General features: G+C 42.5%; 1 protein-coding gene across 18 annotated transcripts in view; it reads left to right on the forward strand.

Annotated features, from left to right (window-relative positions):
- Ldlrad4 (low density lipoprotein receptor class A domain containing 4) overlaps positions 1 to 18,207 on the forward strand; it is a 361,303-nt gene extending 343,096 nt beyond the window's left edge. For 12 of the 18 annotated variants that reach the window (XM_076555414.1, XM_042263752.2, XM_042263753.2 and 9 more), the window contains 2 exons: positions 5,406 to 5,459; positions 16,685 to 18,207. In XM_076555414.1, the coding sequence (XP_076411529.1) occupies positions 5,406 to 5,459; positions 16,685 to 17,215 (585 nt within the window). In that variant the 3' untranslated portion in view covers positions 17,216 to 18,207. The remainder of the gene's footprint in view (positions 1 to 5,405; positions 5,460 to 16,684) is intronic. The other 6 variants (XM_076555420.1, XM_076555419.1, XM_076555418.1 and 3 more) reach the window with 1 other exon arrangement.
- The last annotated feature ends 1,265 nt before the right edge of the window (positions 18,208 to 19,472 follow it).

Below are 19,472 nucleotides of genomic sequence, written 5' to 3' on the forward strand. Positions count from 1 at the left end.
AGAGAGCAGGCTGAGTGAGACACGAGAGGCAAGCCAGTAGGAAGCAATTCTCCAGGTCCTCCGTCCGCATCAGTTCCTGCTGCTGGGGTCCTGCTCTGAGTACGTGCCTTCCCCTCCTTCAGGGAGAGACCGTGATGTGGAGCTGTAAGCTGAAATCAACCTTTTTCTCCCCAACTTGCCTTTAGTCGGTTTTTTAAAATTGCATCAATAGAAACTCTTTCTCCCTAACAAAGGAAGTTCAGCTGACTGAAAGGGGGACCCTACCAAGCATGAGTTGATACCTCTCCTCAAATCTTTTCCGAAGACTGGAGAGATGGGAAAATTTCTGACTTGTTCTAGCAGGCCAGGATTTCCAATACCAAAGGACAAAGAAGACACAAACACCAAGAGAAAGCCATAAACCAGTATCCTTTATGGATATTGACATAATTGTCTTCAATATAAAATGATAGACACTTGATTTCAGGATTATTTCAAAAGAATGATAAACCATGGCCAAATGAGATTATTCCTGGAATGTAAGGCTGGCCCAGAATATAAAAATAAGTCAACATTATACACCCCACCAACAGAATGAAGAGACGGGGAAGAATACACATGTGATCATCTCGTTTGATAAGACTCAACATCCTCCCATAAAAATACTCAACAAACTAGGACCAGAAAAGGAGACTTCAACACCTTAAAAGCTCCAAGAAGCTCACTGACATTATAAAATACTAAAACTAATATAGTAGTAAAATACTAAAACTTTCTTCTAAGATCAGGAGCAAGAAAAAGATGCCTGCCTTTTCCTTATCCATTAGCATAGTATTTGTTGGAAGTTCTAGTCAAAGCGGTTGACCAGGAGAAACAAAAGGTATTTATCTTCATTAGGGTTACTCTGGCTGTGATGAATCACCGTAACCAAAAGCGACTTGGGGACAAAAGGGTTTATTTGGTTTGTACTTACATATCACAGTTCATCATTGAAGAAATCAGGGCCGGCAATCAAGAAAGGCAGGAACCTGGAGGCAGGAGATGATGCGCAGAGGCTATGGAAGAAGCTGTTTCCTAGCTTCTTCCTCATGGCTTGCTCAGCCTGCTTTCTTATAGCATCTGGAGTTGGCCCCACCCACAAAGACTGGGCCCGCCCACATCAGTGACTAATTATGAAATGCCCTACAGGCTTGCCTACAGTCTGATCTTATGGAAGTGTTTTCTCAGTTGAGGTTCCTTCCTCTCAGATGACTCTAGCTTGTGTCAAGTTGACATAATACTAGTTGGCACAGGTTCCCCATGGGAAAAGATGAAGGAAGATTACCTGTTAGCAGGTGACATACTCTTAGGAGCCTACCAAAACACAGAGAAACATGTTACATCTAATAAATGAGAGCCAGGGAAGTAGCAAGCTACAAAATCGGCACTCAGAAATCAGCTGTGTCTCTTTAAACTAACAATGGATAGTCTGGTTTTATAAGGAATTTTAGAAAGCATTTTCATTTATAATAGGCTTAAAAATAGTTCAAAGTAAAATTACTTTGAACTAAAGATTTAGTCACCAGAAACCATAAAATACTGGCGAAAATTTAAAGACAAAAAAATGGAAAGACATCCTATATACATGAATAAAATATTGACATCTTAATATTTTTAGAAAGTCATTACTGTCCAAAGATATCCACAAACCACTGATGCTTTTTTTTTTTTCAGAAATTAAAAAAAAAATCCATCTGACAACTTCTGTGATATCCCTGGGGATATCACAAAATGACTTCAAATGAGAATAACAGATTCAGGAGGTGGTCTCATAATTCATGATTCAAAAAAATACTACAAAGCCAACAGTAATTAAAACAGTGTGATATTAGCGTACAGGATGATGATATATGTATCAGTGGAATAGATTAGACAGCTCTGAAATAAACCTTTCCAAAGATGGTCAAAAGATTGTCAACATGGATGCCAAAAACACTCAATTAGAAAATAGGCTTTTCAAAACTGATGGGGGCTGGATCTCTCCATGCAAAAGAACAGTAACGGACCCTAATCTTACAACACATCTAAAAATTAAAATGGATTTAAATTTTTAAAAATTTATTTACTTTATATCCTAACCATAGTTTCCCCTCCTTCTTATCCCTTAGTCCCTCCCTAACACTTCCTCTCTGCTCACCCCTATCCTCTCCTTCATTTCTATTCAGAAAAGGGCAGGCCTCCCATGGATATCAGCAAAATATGGCATATTAAATTGCAGTATTAAAACTGGGCAAAATAGTCAAAGACAGCCCCAGCTCCCACTGTTAGGAGTCCTATAAGAAGACCAAGCTACACAACTGTCACATATAGGCAGAGGGCCTAGGTCAGTCCCATGCAGGCTCCCTGGTTGGTGGTTCAGTCTCTGTGAGCTCCTATGAGCCCAGGTTAGCTGATTCTGTGGGTTTTCTTGTGATGTTCTTGATCTCTCTGACTCCTAACAATCCTTCCTCCCTCTCATCGACAAGATTCCTGTGACCAGAAGCAACTTAAGGACGAGAATTTTAGCTTTCAGTTTTAGAGGGACAGTCTGTAATGCCAGGGAAGGCATGGCATGGTGTCAAGAGCAGGAAGCTGGTGGATCACATTTTGTCTGCACACAGGAAACAGAGAGAAAGGACAGGAAGTTGAGTGAGGTTATATGACCCCTCAGAGTCTACCTCAAGTAACATAACTTCTCCAGCAAGGCTCTAACTCCTAAACCGACCCATAACCTCCCCAAACAGTGCCACCTGTTAGGGACCATGCATTCAAATGCATGGGTTTATGAAAGACATTTTTCATTCAAACCATAGCATAGCCCATATCTATAGGTCTGTCTCACATGCATGTACATATGTGTTATTGGCCTTTTATAGACATAGATTGAGGAACATTGTTACAGGAAAGCTTCTCACTTAGCATGTTTATAACTGTCTAGGCTCTCTCCACACAGAGCCCTACAGACCTGAAAGAAAAATGTTCTTCTCCTACTCCAATGATCAAAGATGAGGAACTGTCTGACCATATAATCCAGAGAAGAAAAAGTAATGTGCTCATTTACAGCGAAGATTTGGTTGTAGAAAAAAAAAAAAATCCAAGAAAAAACGAAAGCCCATCATCAGCACAAACATCGAAAGGCCATTTGGAATCAACCTTATCCACTGTCCCCTTGTCAGCAGGAACATTGCATATTCCCCATTGAGGTTTGTGGCTCTGGATGTCCTTAGTGGGCAGCTAATTGACAGGCTGAGCTAATGTATTAATATAAGGCTTCAAAAGTGCATGAAGGAATAGGATGCCTAAAATGAGGAGACACCATTGAGTTCCCCATGTTAGACAGGCCTTATCTCCAGAGATAAAGGGGGCCATGGTTGCAGAGGGTAAGGCAGGGTGAAGAGAGGAAAAAGTCTAGACAAGATTCTGAGGGCTTAGCCATCTATCAGGATGTGATTAGGCACCCACACTTAGCCATCTATCAGGATGTGATTAGGCACCTGCTGAGGTGCACAGAGTGGTAGCACCAGGGAGTGACCACACTGTGTAATCCCAGTGCAGAATTTCCAGCAGCACCTGAAAGGTGTGACACAGGTCAGGGAAAGTGCAATGTCCCTTGATCTGTCAATTCTGAGGGAAATGAAGCCACTAAGAATCATCATTGCCATTGAGACAACGTGTACCCCTCGTTCCTGGGTTCTGGATGGTGCAGTTAAGTGACTGGAGCTGGACACTAAGGGCTGTGAGAGAGGAGAGTGGTGACAGTGACCGATGGCAGGATGGCGAGAGGATCCCAGAATACCGGTAGACTTGCTCTCTGGAGTCTGGTGCTAGTCATCAGGTGGTCAGCAAGCAGGAGTGTGAGAGGTGATGCCACCACTCTGCTGTACTGGGGAGGGGATCAGTCACGCCATTTGATTGAAGTTTGGTCCTTCATCTGTGGCCAGGCACAGGCTGTATGGTTCATTACATAATTTTATAGTCAGACCCTTATGCCTACACTTCCTCTGAGCAGCGGGGGCAGCTGATATTTTTGCTACTGAGTCCATGATTCCCCGTGAGTATCTTAGGAATGGTTCATATGTATTGTACAAAACAACGTGTTTAGCAACAGAGTGAATATTTCTGTTAGAATGCCAGCCACAGTGTGGGCTTACACTTGAGGGCCTGGGTATTTCACTGTGGACTTTGCAGTTTGGGGAAAATCAGTCCTCTCCAGAGCCCAAATAGTACATATTCCCAGAAGTTCACAAGTGTAGGTATCTTCTTCCTCAGCAGATCTTACTAACAATGCTAATGGCCAGGAGACCCCTGCAAATAGCCAATAATCTGAGCTCAAGAGGCATATCACTGTGGAGTGCTTGTGAACAAGTTTATGGTATGGAGGAGTGGCTGCCCAATCATGGAGTTATTCGCCTGTCACCTTGATAGTCTAGCCAGACCGTTTTTAAATTTTCCATTTATGAGCCAAGCAGGTGCATGTCTTTAATCTCAGCACTCAGGAGACAGAGGCAGGTAGAGCTCTGTGAGTTCAAGGATAGCCTGCTTTACAGAGCAAGTTCTGGGACAGCCAGAAATGTTACACAGAGAAACCCTGTCTAGAAAAACAAAAAGAAAAAAATTTTCATCTATGTATGTATGTTTATATGTATGTATGCAGATTTGTTTGTATGTCCTGTTGCATGTGTGGAGGTCAGAGAATAACGTTCAGGAGTCACCTCTCTCTTGCTACCATTACGACACCAGGGACCAGACTCAGGTCCTCGAGGCTTGACAGAAAATGCTATGCTAACTTGCTGGTCCTTGCCAAACAGTTCTTGAAAAGACAGCTCCTAGTTATCAGATTATATCTGTGAATATTCAGGCTGAAGGATAAACTCAATAGAAGGCTTTGGAAGGTCATCCAGGCTTTGGAAATTGCAATTAATGTTGAGAGCTGACCTGCACGTGGGTAGTGTCTCTGTGGCAGCCATAGACTTCAGGCTGTGGTGATGAGGAGGATGGAGGCACTCTTGGTCCTGGCAGGCCATGATGATGCATTCTTTTGGGGAGGCCTTTCAGAGTTTTTCTAGCCCAGGGACTCTCTAAGTGTTGACACGGACTGAGTATAGTTCAATGGTCATTTGAAGTACATGGTTATATGAACCAGTACTTGACTTCCAATTCATTATGTCTTAAGAGCTAAGCTTTCTCGTTTTTCTGTTGGGTCAAAACCTTCCACTTAGATGTGAGGCATGCAAGGGGGTCAGCTCTTTCCTCTCCCACGCTTTAGACAAGTCAGCCATTGTCCAAAGAGCAAAGTGATTCTTGTTTCAAACACTTGGATTTAGAGTTTTTGGGGGGCTACTGCTGCTATTCTGAGATAAATGATTTTCTTATCTCTTGTTCCTCACTTTTCTCCTCCCCACCTCCAGGAAGGGTCCCTGTGGCCTTCTGACAGCTCCGTGCAGCGGCCAGGGGCTTCAGAGGTAAGGTGGAGGCTGTGGGAGAAGCCATGGCCACAGTCTTGAATTTGAAATCAAATTCAGATTGAAGTCATTGTTTGGTTAAAAGGGGCAAGAAGGGATTCCCCCTTAGAATCGTATGTCTAAGCTCTATACAGAGAATAGGTTAAAAATTGCTGACCATTAGATTATCTTAGAGCTACCAACTGGACTTTGCAAGTGTAGGCATAGTTTGTATATATCAAAAAGCATGGATTCTTTTCCCATGTCTAATTTAATAATACAAAAATTTTGAGGCAGGGTCTCAGTATGTAGCCCTGGTTGGTCTGGAACTTGCTATGTCAATCAAGCCAGTCTTGACGCAGAGATCCACCAGCTTCTGCCTCCCAAGCTGGGGTTAAAGGCGTGTCCCATAATGCTCATTGGTTATCTGGATTTTTAAAGTATTTCGATATAAATGTAAAAATAACAAAACATATGTACAAAGATCATGAAACAGTGAAATTTGTGGAGCCCAATATAGGTATTGGCAGTCAAACTAAACCAGAACTCTCTCAAAGCTTCTCAATATGCACCTGTAGAAAAATAAAGAAGTCATGGTGGTCCCCCTTTCTGTCTGGCCTCCAGTACTCGGTGGCCTACACAGAATTCATGTCAGACTTTCTTAATGCACACACATGCATGTAACATTTGTCTTCCAGAAGGTAATTGGGATAAAGGGGGATTTGTTTCTATAATGAACGTTTACATTAGCATTAGAAGTAATGGGCTTTGTTATATCATTTCCGTACATCATGTGTCATGCTTGTTCACATTTGGTCCCCTCCCGACGGGCTTCTGTTCCTCTCCTCTCTGACTGCTTCCCTTCCTTCCCCCAGTAGCCTCCTGTATTCTCACCACACATATTCTATACCCTCTATTTCACATCTGTTAAGATTTCTCTACCCCCTCATGTTCCCTTTATAGCTTCATGGCTCCTCTCCCTCTATTGCCACCCCTCCCCCTCATTTTAAACTAGGTTCCTCATATAAGAAAAAAACCACATAGCATTTCTAAGTTTGGTTTATTTTACCTAACAATGATTCCCAGTTCCATCCGTTTTCCTGCAAGTGTCACAGTTTCATTTTCCTTTGTATCTTCACAAAACTCCATTGTGTGTATGTTCAATTTTTTTTTTTTACCCATTCATCTGTTGATGGGTATCAAGACTGGTTCCATTCACTAGATATTGTGAATAAGATAGCAATATATATGGATGTGCAGGTATTTCTTTGGTATGTTTACTTGCATACTTGGTACATATTTGTAAGAGTAGGTGTAGCTGGGGAATTTTGTAGTTCTGTGTCTTCCATACCATGTCCACAAGTCCTGTCTAGCAGGCCTTAAGTTCAATCAGAAAGTAGTCGACTATCCCATCACATCCAGGCCACTATTGTGCCAGTGGGCATAGCTTGTCAAAACAATTACTTGCTCTTGTAGCTCTCAAGGTTCCCAGGTGGGTAAGATGGAATCTCAAAGGAGTTCACATTTTCCCGATGCCTAAGGATGCTGAACATTTTTAACACGCCTCTCAGCTGTTGGCCTTTCTTCTTTTGGGCACTCTATTTAGCTCTGTGCCCTGGTTTTCACTGGGCTGTGTGTTTCAACACTGTCAGATGTATAGCTGGTAAATAGTTTTTCCCCATTCTATAAGCTGCCTCTCCAATGGTGGTGCCCTTTGCTGTGCAGGTTTTTAGTTTCATTTGTCCGTTGTTGTCTTAATGTCTACATTACTGGGGTCCTGCCAGAAAATTCTTTCCTGTTCCTATAATTTGAAACATAGTTTCTACTCTGTTCACTAGCAGTTTCAGGGTATCAAGCATTGGGCTGAGGTCCTTGATCCATCTGGAGTTGAGTTTTGTGCAGGATGAATAGGGGCCTGCTTTCATCCTTCTGCATGTAGTTGTCCAGTTTCATCAGCACCATTTGTTGAAGAGACTGTCTTTTCCACAGTGTGTATGGATGGTCTCCTTGTCTAAATTAGGTGGCTGTGGGAGTGCAGGCTTGATTTGGGTCTTTAGTCTGTCCCATTGACGAATATGTCTGTAGCGGGAATCTTAAAAGTTCTTATTAATAAAACAAACCTGGAGCCAAGTATTGGGGTGAACAGTGGAAGATCAGAGAGACAGAACAAGCCACAGCTACCTCACCTGGCCAACTTCTCAGCTGATCTTGTTTCCTTAGACTGGAAGCCTCTGTGTCTTCATATCCAAATGGCTCTCAGCTGAACTGTGCTGCTCAAAACCTAAAAGCTTAACCAGCCAAATGTTGCTAGTTTCTGGTCTTCACACCTTATATATCTTTCATTCCTACCATCACTCCCTGGGATTGAAGGCTTGCTTTCTGGGATTAAAAGCGTGCGTGAGTCACCATGCTTGGCTGTATCCTTGAACACATGGATTTCTGCCTCTGGAATGCTAGGATTAAAGGTGTGTGCTACCACTGCCTAACTTCTATGTTTAATATTGTGACTGTTCTGTCTCTGACCCCCAGATAAGTATATTAGCGTGCACAATATTTTGGGGAGCACAATACCACCACATGTGTCTGTTTTTATGTCAGCGCCATACTGTTTTCATTCCTGTAGCTTTGTAGTATACCTTGATATCTGGGTGGTGATACCTCTGCTATCCATGTCTTCAGGCACCCATGTTCTCTTTTCCACTTGATCACTTTGTTGGCAAGGCTTTCTGTGGAGCTTCTTACTTGGCTTATTGAACTTTTCATTTCACATTTGATTTCGGTTGGGCCTTTAGAAGTCCTCTTTACTAAATTGTATTTTCATACCTTGAAGTTTTTCTTTGTGTTAGTCAATTGTTTGTGTTTTGTAGTCTTTATTCTGGCATTTATGCATATCCTCATTGAGTCAGTCTTGGACATGTTTATAATTAATATTTTGAAATCATTGAAATTGAAAAAATTGGAATTGCCTTTCCAAGGGAACATAACTATGGGAGTACTGGGTTTTGGAGGAGACACACTCTCTTGTTTATTTCTGTTATTTGTGCTTTGCGATGGGCTCTAGGCACCTAAAGTTAGGTTGTGTTTTTCTTGGGATGTTTTTGTTGTTTGTGTTTTTTGTTGTTTTTTTTTTTGGGGGGGGGGAGTATGGACATCTGTCCTACCTTTATTGAGTAGACATTTGGATCTCTGTTTGCTATTACCCCAAATTGTCAGGTTATGGACCATGTGAATGGTGTTTGAGTTCAGTCTTGGAGCCACTAGGTGGTGTTGTGTGAATGGGGTCCCAGATCACCTGAGGCCAGGGCTATGGTTTGCTTCTGAGCACGGGAGCTAACCTTCCGTAGAGTTAGAATGTTCTCACTGTAGCAGGTTCCCAAAAATGTGTAGAAGGCTCACTCAGTTCTGCAGGTGGTCCTAGGTAAAGGGTTGGAGTCACTGTGGTAGTGAGACTTGAGGTCCTCAAGGCAGTGGGGGATCCTTACCAAGGGGATGTGCTCAGCCACATGCTCCTCAGGCAACAAGGGTGAAGTCAGGAACTGAGTAAGGGGTTCTCTACCTGAGGTGTTCAAGAGACCTGGTCTTCAGGTGACAGGGGTGGAGTTGTGCTATTTTAATTTGCATGTCCCTGGTGGCGAAGGAGGTTGAACACTTTCTCAAGCATTTATCATCTATTTGTAGTTCCTCTTTTGAGAAGTGTCCATTCAATCGTCCACTTATGGATTCAATGGCTTTCTTGGTGTTTAATTTTTAGAGTTCTCTATATAGTCTAGATATTCCCTGTCTAATGTGGAGTTGGAAAATATTTCCCCCATTCTGTGGTCTGAGTCTTCACTCTGGCCTGTTTCCTCTGCTGTGTGGAAGCTCTTTAATTTCGTGTTGTTATTTCTGTGCCCGCCCCCATCAATCTCAGGAATTATTTCCTGTGTCGATGGCATTCTTTTAGAAAGCCCTTGCTTATGCTGCAGTCTGTCTCCATGTGTCTAACCTGTGTTTTCCATGAGCAGCTTCAAAACTCAGGTCTTTGACCCATTTTTAAATTGACTATTGTATGGTACCAGAGGTACAGATTTTGTCTTGTTCTGCTATATATGGAAATCCAGTTTTCCCAGCATTATTTGTTAAAGAGGACTTTTTTTTTCTCTCCAAGGGATGTTTTTTATACCTCTGTAGAAAATTAGGTGGCTGTAGACATTAAGTTTATTCTAGGTCCCCTGGTCCATCCCATTGATCTATATGTCTGTATTTGTGCCAGTACATAGCTGGTTTTGTTATATGGCTCTGTGATATCATTTGATATCCGGAATTAAGCCTCTAGCATTACTCTTTCTGCTAATGATTGTTTTGCCTATCTCGGTTCTTTTATGCTTCCATTTTATGAATTTTAGAATTGCTTCTGCTAGTCTATGAAGAATGCCACTGGAATTTTGTGGACAGTGTACTAAGTTTGTAGATCATCAAATTCAATATGCAGCCATTTTCACAATATTAAGTTTACTAGTCCATGGACAAGCAAGGTCTTCCTATTGTCTAATGTCTTCTGTTTCTTTCTTCATTGCTTTAAAAACTTAATTTTAAGCCAGGTCTATGTAGTGGCACACACCTTTAATCGCGACACTTGGGAGGCAGAAGAAGGCAGATCTCTGATCTTAAAGCCAGCCTGGTCTACATAGGAAGACCCTTTCAAACACACACACACACACACACACACACACACACACACACACACACACACACACACACGCGCGTGTGCGCGCGCCATAAAACAAACAAACAAACAAACAACACTTTATTTTAGAAGTCCCCCATCTCCTTGGTTATTCCCATGTGTTTTATTTTTATTTTGAAGGTATTATGAATGAGATCCCCGCCCCCATATTTCTTTTGGGAAAGTTCATTATCAGTATGCATAGATGTGGATTTTGTATCCTGCTACTTCGCTGAAAGTATTTGCCAAGTCTTAAAGGTTTCTGTGTGGAGTTTTTATGGTCTGTTAAATACAAGGCCATGTTGTCTGCAAACAAGAGTAACTCAACTTCTCTTTCTTCCCTGTTTGTATCACTTCTACTTCATTCTCTCATCGTCACTGCTCTAGCTAAGACTTAGGACTCCATATTGAACACAAGTTGAAAAAGTGGACACCTTGGGTTCATTCCAGATTTTAGAGGAAATAGTATTTTCCCACTAGTATAATGTTGGCATAGGTTTGTCTTCCCTAGCTTTTACTTTGTTGGTATATCTTCCTTCCACTTCTAGTTTCTTCAGGTTTTTGCCATGAAGGGGTATTGCCCTTGTTAAAGGCCTTCTCTGCATCTACTGGTTGATCATGTCATTCTGTCCTCAAATCTGTTATGTCCTGATTTGCATTTGTGTCAATCTGATCATCCATTCATGTCAACTTTGTGTCCCTGGCATGAACTAAACTTGGTCTTGCTGATGTGCTCTTGAATTTGGTTTGTCAGAATTTCATTGAGAATTCCTGCATCTCTGCTCATCAGGGAAACTGGTTTATAGTTTTCTTTCTCTGTTGTGTTGTCAGACACTCTTGCTATTAGGGCATTCCTTGCCTTTGTCAGATAAGCTTCATAGTGTTCACTCCTTTTCTATTTTATGGAAAAGTTTGAGGAGCACTAATGTTGGCTTTTCTTTGAAGGTTTGGTAGGAGTTGATTGGAAGTCCATCTGGTCCTGGGCTTGTCTTTGTTAGAAGACACTTGCTATTGCTTCAATTTCATTGGTTGTTATATGTCTGTTTAAGTTGCTTTTGTTTTTTTGACTTAATTTTGGTACATCATATTATGTGTCTATAAGTTTAACTATGTCCCTAAATTTTCCAAGAATATAAGTTTTCAAATGACTTTTAATGATTCTCAATATTTCATTGGAATCTGTAGTAATCTGACCTACTTTTCTAATTTTATTTGTGTCTCATTTTTGTTTTGGTAAATTTAGTCAAGGTTTTGTCCATCCTGTTTATTGTTATTATTTTTAAACCATTCTTTATTTTACTTACTTTCCATGTATTTTTTTCTTCTCATTGCCATTTCATTTTTGTTGTTGTTGTTGTTGTTATATTGCTTTGGGGTTTGCATTGTTCTGATTTTTCAAGGACTTGGAGGTACATCATTAGGCCATTTGAGTTTCTTTTATTTTTTAATGTAAGCATTCATAGATAGGGCATTTCTGCCTAGAACTGCCTTTTTGTGTCCTTGATGGAAAAGTTAACTTGTGTATTCATTTCCAAATGATTTTGGAAGCTTTAAAATTGTCTTCTTGATTTTTTTTTAAACTAGCCAATTGGTCATTCAAGAGTGTGTTGTTTAGGGCTGGGGATGTGGCTCAGTTGGTAGAGGGCTTGCCTAGCATGCACAGAACTCTGGGTGTGGTTTTCAGCAGTGTATAATCCAGGTGTTGTGGTATACACCTGTAATTTTAGCACTCAGAGGTGGAGTGGGAGCAAAGTCAGAATTGCAAGGCTGCATAATGAACTTGACACTTGATGGTCAGTGTGGAGGCAGGGAAGAAGAGATAGGGAGAGGGAAGGAGGGAGAGAGGGAAAAAAAGAAAGATGAGAGAGGAATTTCCATGTATTTGTGTGGGGTTTGTAGGTTTTTTTTTTTTTTTTTTTTTTTTTTTTTTTTTTTTTTTTTTTAATAAGAAACAATTTATTTCAATGCTTTAGTATTTGTAACCTCCAATGTGTGTGTTTGTTTTTCGAGGCAGGGTTTCTCTGTGTAGTTTTGGTGCCTGTCCTGGATCTCGCTCTGTAGACCAAGCTGGCCTCAAACTCACAGAGATCTGCCTGACTCTGCTTCCTGAGTGCTGGAATTAAAGGCATGCAACACCACCGCCTGGCTACAATGTGGTCTTTTAAGAGAAGATCTCATGGACTTCTAAGAATAGTGTATATTCTGTATCTGTTGCATGGACTATTCTGTATTATCTTTTAAGTTTATTTGACTTATGGTGTACTTTAACTCTGAGGTTTCTTTGCTGATATTCAGCTTAGATGTCCTATCTAGGGATGGAGTGGGGTATTGAAATCATCCAACATTGTATCATCATCTATGACTTTTGTTTTATGAAATTAGGAGCCCCCATATTTGGTGATATATATTTATACTTGTAATATCTTCTTGGTTAATAATTCCCCTTATTAATGTGTAATGAGCTTGTTTCTTCTAATTTTGATATGAAGTCTGCTTTATCTTCTATCAGAATAGCTATACTAGCTTTTGGTTTCTATTTGCATGTCAAATTGACTTTAGCTCTTCGATTCTCAGCCTGTAGGTACCTTTACCAGTGAGGTGTGTTTTTTAGAGACAAGAGAAGTTTGGGTATATATTTTTGTAATCTGATCATCCATTCTGTATTTCTTTAGTATGTTACTTGAAGCCATTTCCATTTAAGGTTATTATTAGGAGATGTTTATTAATTCCTAACTACCACTTTTGTTAGTTGTTAGTCTAACTGGTTACTGTTGGCTTTCCCTTGTTTATCTGCTCCTCCAATGAAGTTTATTCTTTCCTATGGTTTCTTCCTCCTCTATACATAACATTCCTTTTAACTCTCCTCTGTGGTTTTGGCTTAAAGATCAGGTTTGTTTCAAGATTGGCTTTGGTTTGTGTTTGTCTTGATATGTACTTATTTCTCTGGCAATATTAAACCAGCTCTTCTAGATATACCAACCAGCAATTCTTTACTTTCAGGGATTGAAATATATCATCCATGCTCTCTTGGCTTGTAGGGTTGCTTGGAGAGGTATGATGTTAGTCTGATGTTCCTGTCTTTGTAGGTGAGTTTGTATTTTTCCCTTATAGCTTTTAATATTGTTTCTTTGCTTTGCATTTGCTAACTGACTGTAAAATGTCCTAGAGTTCTTCTCTGGTCATGTCTGTTTTGAGTTTTTAGTGCCTGTGCTGTTTGAATCTGTCTCTTTCTCTAGATTTGGGACAATTTCTGTTTTTTTTTTTTTTTAATAATCTATGCCTTTAGTGTTTATCTCATTCCTTTTTTTTCTATCCAAGGAATTCTTGATTGTGTCCTAAAGTTCTTAATCATTGTTATTCTTGTTCATTTTTTTTCTCTTATTTATGTTTTGTAAACTTTGTCCTGATAACTTTTTTTTTGGCATGGGTGAGTTTATTGAAGATTTCTACTGTGTTTTTCAATTTGATTTCTTGGATTTTGCACTTTAATTACTTGTGGGTTTTTTTTCTCCCCAAAACTCAGCTTCCTTGCTGAAGTTTTCTTCTATGTTGTTGAGTTTCTTCTTTTTTCTTCCTTCCTTTCTTTCTTTTTTTCCTCCTCCTTCTTTTTTTCCTCCTCCTTCTTTTTAACTATATATATATATATATATATATATATATATATATTTTTTTTTTTTTTTTCTTCTTCTTCTTGTCCACTTTACTGACTTTTTCCTCTCTGTTGCTGACTTTCCTCTCCAGGTTCTGGCATGAATTATCTTCTTGTTTGTAGTCTCTCTTACCAGAAAAAAACTTGAAATCTTCATCTGGCATTTTACCTATTTCCACATTCTTGAGTTCAGCAGTTGATGAATTATAATCTGCTGTGGAATCATGCAGCCTTGCCTTTTCATGTTTTTGTTTCTTTGTTGCAGTATGCACATCTGTTGGTTTGGATATCACTCCTATTGTGGGGGTATTGTCTTATCAAGCAACCTATTCTTGAGAGCTCAATCCCCAGCATCATGAACAAAAATAATAAAACTCTTGTAACAGCAGTAACAACATGCCATCCATGATATGGAAATACACTTAACATCAGTGACAGCCAGCTCACAAATATATCACCAAGAAGACCATATATAAGCTAGGTGTGGTGGTGGTAGCGCACGTCTTTAATCCCAGCACTTGGGAGGCAGAGGCAGGTGGACCTCTGTGAGTTCGAGGACAGCCTGGTCTACCGAGTGTGTTCCAGGAAAGGCGCAAAGCTACACAGAGAAACCCTGTCTTGAAAAACAAAACAAAACAAAAAACCAAAAAAAAAAAAATAGTTGAGTGTATGAAGGGGAATAATTAAAACATAAAACATTTTTAAAATACAGTACAAATGAAAGCCCTGCTATGTGTGTAATAAAAAGGAAGCATGGGTTAGTGAGACGGCACAGTGGGGAAGATGCCTGCTGTCAAGCCTGATCCCAGAATGCACATGGTTCAAGGAGAGAACAAACTCCTACAGATTCTTCTCTGACTGTTAACACACGTGTTGAGGGCCACGGACCCCCTCACACAAACAAATATAGTGTATAGTTTTTTACTTATAAATGGAATCCCAAAGGTGGAAAAAGATGTGGTGTTGGGTCATGTTTCTGGGCCCTTGGAAACTAGAGCCTGCCAGTTAAATGCAGGGGGTGGGGGGCTGTCACCCTTGTGGACTTGTGTCTCCCGTTACCGAGTCTCTACGGAACGAGTGTATGGTGTTGACAGAGCTGGTATCTTGGCAGTTTTCCTTTACTGGCCGGGAGTCTCCGGTGACTATACTTGGCTCTGCAGTGCTGGGCTGGGCAGGTTGTACCGCCCTCCTGAGACTCCCTGGTCATAATCCTGGGGTGGCTAATGTTTTAGCTGGTGGCTGTCCCCCAAGTACTTTGAAAGTGAGGAAAGTGGGCAACAGTACTGAGGTTGGTGCAAATGGGGGACCTATCTTTCCGCGCTCAAAATCTCCTACTCATCACCCTGCTGGAGGACTGCCACTTGTATGGTCAACTACACCCCTGGAACTTCAGAGTTCTCTGACTTTCTAGCAGCGAAGGGCAGATAGTTGGCTCCAGAATTTCATCCATTGACTGGCCTCGTTCGTGCTCAGAACTATTCAATTCCAAGGTTGTTTTCAATCCAAGACATCTGTCTCAGGCCACCCAGGGAGAGATGATCTCTTGCTATATACTTGCTGGCATGAGCCAAACCTCACGTGGCCACCCCCTTCCCTTTGGCCTGTCAGTATCTACCCATCCTGCAGTCCACAGCTGCTTCTCTGTCTTCCCTCATCCGGGGCCTGTGTCGGGCCAAACTGAGGGTCACTGACTGACTTGCAGCTGTTCCTTGGCTAGCTCATTTTTTGACAATAGATCCTATCTCAGTGTGGTGCCCAGAGCTGCCCTCTGCGTCATAAAGGGTGACAGAATGGCTTTTTCTCTGCTGATGATCTGACCACTTAAGGAGTCGCTGGCTCATCAAGACCTGTGACTGGAGGGCGGAGGGGTCGTCCTGAGGGTAGGGCGCCCGGTCTTTCTCCTGCTCACCTTTTGAAAATAAATCTCTACTTCTCTCCTCTGGCAGCCAGGGAACTGAGTGGCCGAGGCTCTGTTTAGCCCACTTCTCTGTGTTGTTTTTAACCCCCTCTTTTGACATCTCTATGGATTTCTGAAGGGTTTTCTGTCTTTTCAATAATGCCTATTTTCCCTCATACTGACTTTCTCTTCCACCAGCTCAGTACAGAGGCAGCCTGTACTCTACCATTTTACTGAGAAGACCCCAAGAGAGGGGCTTTAAAGAAATACATGCTTTGAGTTAGTTTTTGGGGAAAAAAATCTACAATCATTTACTTTGAAATGTAATTTTTTTCACATTAATAACTAAAAATAACTGTAGTCAATGTTTATTGCAATAACTGTAGAAGTCTAGAAATCCAAAAGAAAGTCGCTTTTCTGATTTATTTATTTACAGAAGTAACCTCAGGGACCCCTGCTACTTTGCTGAACCATGGGTTCCAGAGCTGTCCCATCCCAAGAAAAGTAGGAGGCTTGTCTATTTTATAAGTAAAGCCACCGAGGCTTGGATGAGATTACCTGTGACCGGGTTCCCAGAGCACCGCACCACCGCACCATGCTTCTTGCCCATCCCTGTCCCCTGTTCTCTACTCCATGAGGTCCCATTTGAATCCTTGTGGCCTGCCCAGATAACTCTATTACATCCAAGTCTTCAGTTAGGTCCGGTTCCCCCACTGAAGTTTAGCCTCCCCAGACACACTAATACTTATTAGGTTTAACCCCACCCCCTCTTTTAAAAACAAAGCAAAACACACACACACACACACACACACACACACACACACACACACACCGATTCCGGACAAGTTTTTTCCTGTTTTGCATGGGAAATGGCGTGAGAGATGGTGTGAAAACTGGTGTGAACACAGAACAAGCTTGAGCTTCCCTGAGCCTGTCCCACTGTGGGTCACTGTTGCACTGAGAATGTCCTCAGGCCTCTTCTCTTTTCCTTCCAGATCATGTGTGCCCCACGGGGCAGGGATAGGTTTACTACCCCATCCTTCATCCAGCGGGATCCGTTCAGTCGCTTCCAGCCCACCTACCCCTACGTACAGCACGAGATTGACTTGCCTCCCACCATCTCCCTGTCAGACGGGGAAGAGCCGCCTCCTTACCAGGGACCCTGCACCCTCCAGCTCCGGGACCCAGAGCAACAGATGGAACTCAACCGAGAGTCCGTGAGGGCCCCGCCCAACCGAACCGTGTTCGACAGTGACTTGATAGACATTTCTATGTACAACGGGGGACCATGCCCACCAAGCAGCCACTCGGGCATCAGTGCAGCTACTTGTAGCAGTAACGGGAGGATGGAGGGGCCGCCCCCGACATACAGCGAGGTGATGGGTCACTACCCAGGTACCTCATTCTCCCACCACCAGCATAGCAACGCACACAGGGGCAGCAGACCACAGTTTCAGCCGAACAACTCAGAGGGCACAATAGTACCCATCAAGGGCAAAGACAGGAAGCCTGGGAACCTGGTCTGATTCCCTTCAGGGTGCATTTTGCAAGGAGAGAGCAACCTCGGCAGGGAGAGCGAGGCCACCGGCCCCTCTGCCACAGTGTTGTCCAGCTTTACGTCGTACAGCTGAGTAAAACCAAATGTGCAAACACGGTCTTCGTTTCTGATTCCTGTCCCGGGAATTGCATGCAAACAAGACTGGAACAATACGAACTTCCATCCGGTTTGACCACAAACAGTGTTCATCTGGGGGCAGGGGTGGAGTCAGGGTTAGAGATGGTGTGAGCTTGGCAAAGGGCGTGCAGAGCAAACCGAGGATGCTTTGAAGACTTCATGAAAGTAAGACCCACAGAGGTATTTTTGACATATTTAATTCCAAAAGGAGACTGCCGATAAAGGAGGCCAGAATGGCCTGTTTTTATAATTAACTGAATAAAGAAGGAAGAATTATTATATATTATCATGGGGAAGAATCAGCCAGTTTGCTTTTTCTCCAAAGGTGTGAAACTTTTATTTTGTTTTAAAAATATGAGTCAAAACTCCTGTTTTGTGTGCCAAGGTATGAAGCGGATAGAGGAGCGAGAGGAACTAATTTGTGTTGTATTGGTATGCTTTAAGAGTTGCACTATCTTGATGTTTAAAATACGGATGAGGGAACTGTGTTGTGTGAAGTTCTGTATGTTGTCACCTATGGATGGCTATTACGCCCCAGGAACACCCTTGCGAGTCCACAGAGTCGTCATACACGAAAGGTATTTGGGGGATGTGCCCTGGCGTTCACCAAGTTATATACATTTAAGAAGTGGTGTGTTGCAAGAAGTTGCAGCCAGATGCAGTGCACTACTAGAGTCCTTTGGAGAGGCTGGTGAAAAGAAACGCCTGCATTGTGTGTCAAGTGTCACGCAGAGCCAGCCTTGTCCCCAGCAGCGCCAGAGCAACTTAGACTTTTTTTCACTGTAGCATGAAATATATTCAGATACATACCTTATTTTATGCAATAAATTGTTTAAAATGCAAGATGGTTATTTTGTGTACTGCTGAACTGTGTAGCACAGTGAGTCCCGTGGCCTCTCCCGTCCTAGGCAGCTCTGTTGAGTTCTGCAAGGATCTTCTGTTCAGCACCTGGCACCAGCAGTTGCTCCCAAAGCCCACTTGGTTTTCTAAGTGCCATCCTGGTGATGGTTCCTTATGCTTACTATCATCCCCCTGGGCCTGACAGAGGGACACATTTGGCACAATAAGCCATTACGTATCGCCAGTGTTGCATGGTAGAGGAATCCGGTGCAGACCTACCCACATTCATGCCACAGACTCCCTTCTGTCTAGTTCGTCTTTGAACTGTGGCCAGCTGGAACACAGAGGTGGTGGGTGAGGGTGTGACTCAGGACAAGGCATGGCAAAGTTGCAGCTGGACAATGGCTTCTCAGTTTTTGAAGTCAGTTTACTATTTCTACTATTTCTAAACATTCTTACATACAACAAAAAGCCCCGGTGACTTTCTTCCACAGATAGGAGAGCTGGCCCTGTAACTGCACCAGGGCGGGCTCATGTGCAGTGGGGCAGGGTCTCTGCCTGGTGCTCTGGCCTCTGCACCTAACAGAAAGAACAGGAATGGGGAGTCAGTGGCAGTTGGACACCAAATCAGTGTGCGTGAGTGCTGTGTGCATGTGTGCGTTCCTGTTTCCGGAGGTGAGTATGTGAAGTCACTATTCTCTTACCTGAGGACTAGAGATTGTTTGAAGCCCCAAGCTGTGTCTGGCCCCAGGCTTCCCATTTCTGCTTGTCTCAGTAGGCAGGCCACTGACTGGCTTGGTTGGAGACGTGACATCTCCATGGGATTTGTCCACTTCGCACAGTAGCACCTACAGGAACACTCAGTCAAAAGGAGTGAGGACAGATAGGGAACAGCTATCAGCCCACGCTTCAACACTGCTTGGAAGGATGTACACGTGAGGGTCTCTGGCACTCTGGAGTTGCTTTTCTGTCTTGTCTGGTGATATTCAGTGGCCTCTCAGGCTACAGGTTAGCTGGGCCAAAGATGACCTTTCCCATTTCCTTGAGGCTTCCTGAAAAGTTTCTGCCTCCTGGTCACCTATGCTTCAGACTGCTTGAATGGGGCTCTGAGATACAATGGCAGAGGAAGGAGGTATGTGTCCTCCCTGGGATCTCACCAGTAGGGAACTTGTCATGGTTGACTGCCAGGGAAGGTGAGGTTATGGCTCTGTCATTCCAAATCCTAACTATAGTTTTGGTGAAGCTGGTGTCCACTCCAAATGGCTTCT

This window comes from Peromyscus maniculatus, chromosome 19 (genome assembly GCF_049852395.1).
Source record: "Peromyscus maniculatus bairdii isolate BWxNUB_F1_BW_parent chromosome 19, HU_Pman_BW_mat_3.1, whole genome shotgun sequence".
NCBI classification, from domain to species: domain Eukaryota; kingdom Metazoa; phylum Chordata; class Mammalia; order Rodentia; family Cricetidae; genus Peromyscus; species Peromyscus maniculatus.